The sequence below is a fragment of the Antennarius striatus genome, chromosome 17 (assembly GCF_040054535.1).
Source record: "Antennarius striatus isolate MH-2024 chromosome 17, ASM4005453v1, whole genome shotgun sequence".
Classification (NCBI taxonomy): Eukaryota; Metazoa; Chordata; class Actinopteri; order Lophiiformes; family Antennariidae; genus Antennarius; species Antennarius striatus.
The window spans coordinates 18,259,518-18,268,145 of NC_090792.1; the positions used below are offsets into that span (position 1 = coordinate 18,259,518).

The following is an 8,628-nucleotide window of genomic DNA, read 5'->3' on the forward strand; positions in this document are numbered from 1 at the left end:
GTTTGAACTGGGATTACATTTTTTTGTCTGGTTTGATATATCACATCCTGAGCTTTGACATATTTCCATATAAGGATGACAAAGTTTGATCCAGAATACTCCAAATCTTTATTGTGATATTTTTAACTTTGGAACATAAAAATGTTTAGCTTTAAAAGCCTCGTTCAATATGAACAATAGCAATCACAAACACATCCTTGCATCCATGAAACATACAGAGTCACTCACGTTGACCTTGACGGCTAGACTGTTAATTTGGGAGCCTTAAAAGAACAAAAGCTCTTTCATTAGAAGGTAACTCAACATGTTTTTCAATAAACTATGGCTTGCTTATAAGAATCATACATATAAAAACTAGACAATAAATTGTATATTTTGTTAGAAGTAATTCCATTTTGAGTTTCAGGGTATACATGGTTTTTTTTGGTGGGACGGGGGGGGGGTTAAGCAGCAGACTTTTCTATAATATTATGTCAATGTCATTTCCATTTGCTTCAGGGACGGCTTATCAGGCTTATCTTATTGTGATGCAGTGTGGTCCCTGGCTTTCTGGATCTCTTGTAGCCGAGACACAGAGGGATTCCCAAAACACTGATCTGAAGTTCATAAAGAGTGTGCAGCCGATAAATCCTCAAACTCTTTCTTTCTCAGATGATGTTGTGTGGAGGATTCTGCTGTCATGTGGCGCCCTCTACTGTCTGTTGTGAGACCTGCAGCACGTCCATGCAGCTCTGAAGCTCAGCCAGAGGAGAGGGAGGTAAAAGGCTCTGAGAGTGCAACTGAAAATGTTCCATCAGCTTCTGAAATGAGCAACACAGCAGGAAAAAAAAAAGAGGTTAAATCACCAGTAAAGTTAATGACTCAGGAAAAATGTGCCACGCCTGAACCCTCACCGCTTGCAACGCCAAGTTTGTCAACTTCTTCCAATGAGATGCAACTTCTTCCTCGCTCAGGATTCCTCTGTCAACCAGCTGTCTCACCAGAAACAGGTAGTTGTTCCACTGTAAAGACAATAAAACATGACAAAAAGGTAAGGACAGCCGAACCACATCTGCATCAGCCACAGCTGTCGTGGACGTACCTCTGAGTCACTGGCCTTCAGCACCGCTGTGACGCTCAGCGGGGTGAAGAGCAGGTGGAGGGGGGCGGGCGAACTCCATTCTCCTTCCCATAGCTCAGCGAGCTGCTCCAGCAGTGCTCTGACGGGAGGCTCCGCCTCCGAACAAGAATCCTGCACGACCCCATCGCCTCCACCGGAACCAGACGGAGGGAGCAGCGGCAGATCTGCAGACACTGAACAGACACACACACACCGGCCTGAATGTGAGCCAGTATTACGATTAAATCCGTTTTAAACGCATCTCAAAGACGTGGTTACCCAGTTTGCAGGCCAGCAGGACGGTGGAGTTCAGCAGCATCTGCTCCGACACCACAGTGGAGAACTAAAGCAAGAGATAAAGACAGGAATGAATCCTGGTAAAGGTCAGCAACTCCATGGTTCATTGCTTTGTTGCTGCCCTCGTATCTGCAGTACCTTTCTGCAGGTGAGCATCTCTCTCACTCTCTGCAGCAGGAATTTGATCTGAGCGCTGGTTGGTAGCTCCTCATCAGTCCTGGGACCAACGGCGACGCTCAGCAGCTCCTACATGACAAGAAAATTCAATTCATTTTTAACATTGGAGCATCCAGACCTCATGAAGCACACAGGAAATGCAGGCATACCTTCATCTCTATGAGGACATCTGAGGGCAGAGGGGCTTTGTGGTTGCAGTGTGGGGGGCAGGATGGCGTTCTCTCACTTCCCTGCTTCCTCTTGGGAGTGTTGGACTGCTCCAGTTCCACTACAGTATCCAGATTCACAGAGTCTGGAGCCACCGGGATTCCTGATGCCTTCATCACACGGTCGTAACGGCTCTTCCATTCTCGTCTGATCAGAGCTGGAGAGGGTCAACAGTGAGGAATTAGACAGACAACAAAACCATCGACCCATTACAGGATCATGTTTGTGTTTTTGAACACTTCTTATGAAACCTCTATGTCATTTATATTTAAAAGCAGACACATGTAACAGCAGAGATCGTTCTCTACCGGTGATGTTAGCCGACAGCCAGCTGCAAGCTTTTTCTGTCGCCAGACGTTTGGTGATGTTTTCAGCCGTGGTCAGAACCTGTAGAGTCCACAACACAGAAGATATCCAGAATTTATTTTGTTCTAAACTAATCCTGGAAGCTCACTAGAGGTTTAACTTTGACATCATCTAGTTCTTTACGTTGCGACCCTGAACTTACAGCAGGAGAGGTCTCACCAGGAAGCAGGACCCGGATGGCATCAGGACTCTTCTCGCAGCAAAACCTGCAAACAGATTTCAGTTAAGAGAGACATTTAGGTCAGGACAGATTCCATTTGTTTTTTGTGTGACGCACCTGGAGGCTTTTTCCAGGGCCCCCAGTCCGGTGACACACAGCTGAGCGCAGATGGAGTCGTTCAGTTTGGAAAGGTTTGACTTTGACGAGTCCAGACCGTTCCTCAGCATCTTCTCTCCTCGCTCCACCAACTCACTCACTAACGTGGCCCTGAAGGAGGTGACAGACAACGCAGATAGATACCCACATCTGTACAACACACACTACACATCTGTACAGCAACCCCTCCCTGAGGTACTAACTTCATGTGCTTGACGGCGTTGGATCCGACTCTCTCCGCCACAAACTCCACGGTGCGACGCAGCGACGGAGGCTGGTTGTGAAAGAAGGCCTGCTCCAGGTCCACCTGTCACATTTAAGCACTGCATGATACGTCTGCAAACATGAATTTAAGTCCTTCCACATCTCCATGTCTCCTCCTGACTCACCTGCAGTTTCTGGTGCGACCTTTTGCCATTGGGCGTGTCTCGGAGCTCAGCCGAAGTTGGGGTGATCTTGCGGACGATGCCTCCGTTCTTGCCCGTGCTTCCAGACACAAAGGCAGCCAGGAGCTTCCGAAATTCACCTGTGAACAAAAAAAACGTGGAATTATAAAGGAACTTCTTGCTGCTCTTGACAAGAAACCATTGAGCAGGACGTCCCATCAGAGACTGACTGGTTTAAGTCTTCCTTTTCTGGTTGTTCTCAGACACTAAGTATTCGAGTCTAAGATAAAGATGAAATATTCCAGATGGTCTCAATGCACTGACCTAGAAACGGACAGCATGTGTAGAGAAGCTGCTGATCCACCAGAGGAATGCCATCCTGTAAAAAAACAAAAGAACAAACTGAGTGTAAATGAAAAGCAGTTTTGATTATTTTATGCACAGTTGGTAAATTTTTTTCCTCACCAGGCCTGCAGCAGCCGAGACGCCGTCCTCCAGCCGGGCCACCTCAGTGAACTCACTGGTGAAGAAGACATTGTCTGGAATCACTGGGATCTGCATGAGATTAATGATGGATTACAAAGCAAAAAAGGGTTTTGAGATTTTTTTTGTTCTATTGAATAAAAAAAAAAAAATCCAAACACTGTTTCTCACCTGGAAAAGCCAACCCAACACAGACAACAACAGAAGCTTGTTCAGGTAACACATCTCCCTACATCGGTTCAGCAGCATCCTCCTGCAAAAAAACAGTGAAAAACATCACGGAAGAAATATTTTACTTCATTTTGAGGACAGATTGTTCTTCAGACACATTCCAGCCTCCTCCTCCCTCAGCAGAAGGTTGCATCGGTTTTACTGAGAAGCTCAAGAAACATGTGAAGAATAAGAACTTAAACTCTTTTTATTTTACCTCTTCCTTGAACCCTACGGAGCCCCAGGAGCAAAACCACACTGAGATAACAGCGCTAACCTCTGAACTAATGTGTGGATATCAAGCAGCTTAGATATGTAAGTGGAATTTAAATTATGTTCCTAAAACTTTAAAATGATAAAAATGCATTGGAATTCTTTGTCATATTATCTTCTAGTATTTTATAGCGATGACTGTCCTTCACCGACCTGTACAGGAGCAGCAGCGTCCCCAGCGCCGTCCGATAGCACAGCAGCAGAGGACCGACACAGTCCAGCATGGAGAGGAACTCCACCATCCAGGGGACAGTCAGGATGGTCCGCCTCCTCCTCACGCTGTCACTCAGCAGAGCACAAACATCCAGAACGGGAACGCTCTGAGGGAACAAGGATTCATAACTGAGCCGATGTTGGATGGGATAACAACACAACATGATCATAGAGGTCGGCCACACTGGTTCGATTTCCTGTTTACGTCTCACCTTACTGCGCAGGGCGACAGCAGCTTCCTGTATCTCCCTGGACAGCTTCTCGGACGTTTGGTACGGCAGAAAGGAAATGAATCCCAGGAACTTGGCCAGGAGACGAGCGAGGAGCAGCACGGAGGTGAAGCGCTGCATCTCGTCCTGAGGAGGCGGGCGGAGAGAGAAGCGTCGACACGATGGACACAACACATGTAACACAGAGAGGAACATCCTCATGAACAGGACGTCTATCACATCTGATTGACAATAGAAGCTCGTCATACCTGCTGCTCCATGTCTCCATCTCCCTCCTCCTCTCCCTCCCCAGTGGGAGCAGGAGGAGTCAGGATGGACACCTCGTCCAGCTGGAGGAGCTGCTGACACAGGCTGTCCTGGAGGTGCTGGTTCAGCTGGCAGCTGGTGAAGAGGAGGGAAGAGGAGTTAGACCCCAGAAAGAACCGGGCCGGAGCAGCTGCTCCCACTGAGCCCATGATCAGGAGTGCAGCCGCAGCTTATTTTTATTTCACAGCCACCCTAACTTCCTGTAGAGATGGTTACCAGCTCGCCGTCTGTATGAAGTCTCTGAAGAACTCCTGGTGACCGGGGAAAGATGGCGGGGGGCAGGGCCCGACGACCCCCTGGGGCCGAATGAGACGCTCCTCCAGACGCTTCAGGCGCCCCAGACTGTCGGCTCCCAGCATGCCCAGCAGGTCGGCGTCAGGAGTATCGGCCGGGGAGCTGTTCACACGGGGGCCTTTACACATCTACAGCAACATGGTTTAAAATGATGAAACATCCGTGAAATAATTCTGACTTGATTAGGAAGAGTTTTAAGGATCCTGAGATTGAATGAGGTCAAACCTGAATGAGCTGCTTCAGAAACAGACGAGCAAAGTGGGAGTGGCTTCCAGCAGATGTCAGCTGACTCATCATTCCTCTAAACACAAGATGCAGAAATAAGACTGATTTTTTTTACTTCACAGATTAAGTTTTGGAATAAACCATAAGAAAATCAAAAAGCTTTTTTATCAAAAAAGTATTTGCCTTATTCTGCCCCCGAGAGCAGCGTCGAAGCTCCACCCTGGCTCTTTATGAAAGTCCTCCCATTCTCGTAACACTTCATAGAAAACGTCTCTGGGAAACACAAAGTCAAATGAACATTAAACTGGTGACGAAGTTCAGCGGTGCTTGAGATCATTTCTCCTCCTGCTGACATCAGACTGAGGCGTACCTCTGCTTTTTGAAGGTGTGGAAAGCCTTGTCGCTGTTGAAGTTGGAGCGGTTGTCGGTCGCTGGCTGGAATGGGACCGAGTGGATGAAGATGGAAGCTGAAGGAGAGAGCTGGGACAGCAAGAGGAGATTCAAAACGTAACTAAAACCGTAGAGCAGAATTTTCTGGAACATTAAATGGACCAAAGTTTTAGTAATTAATTAAGTAAAGAAAGCAACTAACAACACATTCATCAAACAAGAATAAAAGATATGGAAAGAAAGAGGTGATCACATGACCATCCCTGTCCATCTGTGGCGTTACCTTGGCTGTGCTTCTGTCCAGAGCCTGAGTGAGACGGTCCCTGAGATCCAGAGAGAAAGACGCCACCCTCTCATTCTCTGCCAGCAGACGAAGGGTGCATTTATCCAACTGAGCAACCAACCTGCCAGAATCACACCGTTAGGAATCACCGCAACCCGACCGAGAATGAGAGGCGTGTTTGATTAAATATTTATCCTTCAGCAGAATAAGAGCTAAAACAACTCACTGAAACTGACTGTCCAGGACCTTCACTGCAAAATACACACAGTTGTGTACTTGTCTCAGGAAACATCGCTCCAGAACGTCTGAAATTGTGAACGAGATGGGCTGAGTTCCAGTTCAAAAAATATTTAAAGGTTAAAGTAATATGAAAACTAATTTCACACCTGAATCCTCTGCACACAAACTTCCCTGATTGTCATCGTCATCATGAGTGTGTGGAGAGCGAGAAGTCAGCAGCTGCATCACAAAGAAAAGCTCCAGGAAAATGTTCGGCACCAGATTTTCTGAAAGACAGAATAAAGTCATCTTCATAAACTTGTCTAATTTAACAATCTTTATATTTTTACTCTGTATAAATATCTTTCACGTAAAGGAAAGATAAAAGAAAACAAGAAGAAGAATTCCGTTTATCCCCACTCTCTTCTCGCCATCTAGTGGTCAGTTACCAGAAATGCAGGTAGAGTACAGCTCTGCCAGAAGGTCAAGCTGCAGACAGAAGGTGACTCTGGATGGTTCCGGACAGCAGGTCTGGAGGTCCGGGGTTACTTTAGAACCCATCCTAGGTTCTGATTTTGGGGGTGTGCAAGGGTCAGGGGTCGATGTCAGAGGACAGCTGACCTGCTGGGCCCGCTTTGTCCTAAAAGTTAAAAAAACATCTGTAATCATGACTAAGTCACAAAGTCAGCTAGCATTTCTGTCTTGTCAAATCTTTTTGTGATTGTGCAAATAATTTGTGCATGAATGGGGATACCACAAGGTCCAGTTCATATCCATCAAAATTTCAGAATAACTCAAATCCATAAGGTAGAACAGCAAACAACCCATATCATGTCACACTGGAAAAGTTCCTCCTTATCCGACCAGAACTAGACCCATTTTCATGCCACTATGATAAGAAATATTCTGTATACTCACTTCTCCCTCTTCAGTAGCTCCCTCTCCTCCTGCAGACTTGTGGGACAGCCCGCTGTCCCTGACGCCCCCTGCGCCTCTACAGCTGACACTGGAGTAGAATGTTTACTGACAGGGGTGGCGGTGAAGCAGGTCTTTGGTTTGGAATGGGGCCGCTCTGCACTGACTGGTGTTGGGTTTATTCTTCTTGATGGTTTTGGTGGCCTGAAGGAAAACAGAAGCTGTTAGATGGAAGGATGGAGCCAGTACCAATCTCCTTCTACAGACAATCATGTGGACTCACACAGATGAAACAGCTGAAGATCCAACAGGGGGGAAGTCCTCCAAGTTGCTGAAGTTGAGCTGCCCAACAGATGAAGGAGAGATGTGCTCAGTTATCCGACCATGTCCTCCTCTACCCGACCTCTTTCCCAGACTCTCCCAACGTCCAGACTCTTCACTGTGATGTCCTCCACGTCCTCCATGGCGCCCTTGCGCTGAAATTAGTGTACTGCCCCCACTCCTCTTTCGGGCCTTCTGTGACTGGAAGTTATGGTTGGGCTGGAGATCGGGAGGAGAGACGATGTAGTCTCCCAGACTGATCCGTTGGCCAGAGCGCCGCTCCGAGCCTGCAGGCCTGGAGCCAGGGCTCCATGCTGTGGTCAAGGACGGACTGTTGAAGATACTGATCCCACTCAAACAATGAGGCCCGGACTGACTTGAAGCGTCCACTTCACTTCCGGAAGACACAGAGGAGGCCGAAGAAAAAAGCTGGATCCGGCTGGTGGTCCGAGAACCGGTTCCACCACCAGCAGGTCTGCTGCTCCTTTTATCAGTGATGCTCTGAGACTGTGTTGCAGGTCTGGAGCGGCTGGGGGTCTTTGCTGGCGTGGCGGGGCCATTGGTTAGTGCTTGGCTACTCTGCTCTCTCAGAAAGTTTAAAAGAAATGGTACAAATTCTTGTTTGTGGACAGTCACCTCAAGTTCACTGAAGGCCAAGCTATCACCCCCCTGTTGGAGACAGATGACTGTGATTATTAGCTGTGACAAATACAACATTTATACAGCTGAAACTGAACACTGACACTGTGCAAACTATGATTAATGAACATAACAAGCAGCTAGGTAGGCAAGTAAATAGTTAGCTGAGCAGCTGAGGGCATTTCTGCAGAAAATAGCCAGTGGAGCTAGCCAACAATGTGCTAAAAGACACCGCTTTTAACGTAGTAATGATAATAACAACAGTAGTGAGCGATTACAACAATTTATGATCTGTTTTAAAGCTAAATGTCCACAGGACTCCCAGAAAAGTTGGCAACGTAGCTTCTCGCCTGGAGTCCAGCCCATCCAGGATGCAGCTAACTTTGCTAACTAGCGAGCTATGCTAAAAGTTTGTTTACAATTTGTTATCGGCGATGTCACTCCATTAAACAGGCTAAATAACAGCGGCCGGCTAGCCGACACCTCACCGTAGTTTCTTCCAATCATTTCGGACTAACCTCAACATTCTTCAGCCAGTTCAAGACTGCAAAAATATCCGTTTTCTTCAACAGGAGCGATTCCAAAAGAGCCGCCATTTCTGGCCCGGAGCTGCGCAGTTTAAGCACTGAGAGGGAGTGGGCGGGGTCAGACGGCACGCAGACGCGTAGTGCGTATGACGTATGCAACCACGTGACCCAGTTCAGGCGACAACAACAGAGATTTTCAAAACTAATAGATACAGGTATACTTATACTGTAGTAATTATTAGTTTATGAATT

General features: G+C 47.1%; 1 protein-coding gene across 1 annotated transcript; it reads right to left on the bottom strand.

Moving 5' to 3' along the window:
* Positions 1-9: 9 nt before the first annotated feature.
* Positions 10-8,467, bottom strand: cdan1 (codanin 1). The gene is made up of 28 exons (XM_068338437.1): positions 8,368-8,467; positions 7,173-7,879; positions 6,893-7,093; positions 6,424-6,614; positions 6,142-6,261; positions 5,982-6,060; positions 5,756-5,876; positions 5,453-5,562; positions 5,266-5,355; positions 5,083-5,158; positions 4,780-4,985; positions 4,506-4,638; positions 4,240-4,383; positions 3,968-4,134; positions 3,503-3,584; positions 3,314-3,403; positions 3,173-3,227; positions 2,852-2,988; positions 2,666-2,769; positions 2,424-2,573; positions 2,289-2,352; positions 2,089-2,167; positions 1,723-1,937; positions 1,535-1,642; positions 1,379-1,442; positions 1,082-1,293; positions 894-1,001; positions 10-800 (listed from the first exon to the last, which is right to left on the bottom strand). The coding sequence occupies exons 1-28, from the start codon at positions 8,443-8,445 to the stop codon at positions 678-680; spliced, it is 4,014 nt and encodes a 1,337-aa protein (XP_068194538.1). The 5' UTR covers positions 8,446-8,467; the 3' UTR covers positions 10-677.
* Positions 8,468-8,628: the final 161 nt, after the last annotated feature.

Bases quoted from the DNA above. Each gene is read 5' to 3' on its own strand.
- cdan1 (XM_068338437.1), bottom strand. From the start codon at position 8,445: ATGGCGGCTCTTTTGGAATCGCTCCTGTTGAAGAAAACGGATATTTTT. The intron at 4,986-5,082 runs GTTTGACCTCAT...ATGTTGCTGTAG, and splicing joins TTCTGAAGCAGCTCATTCAG to ATGTGTAAAGGCCCCCGTGT. The intron at 2,168-2,288 runs GTAAGTTCAGGG...TGGACTCTACAG, and splicing joins CTGGTGAGACCTCTCCTGCT to GTTCTGACCACGGCTGAAAA.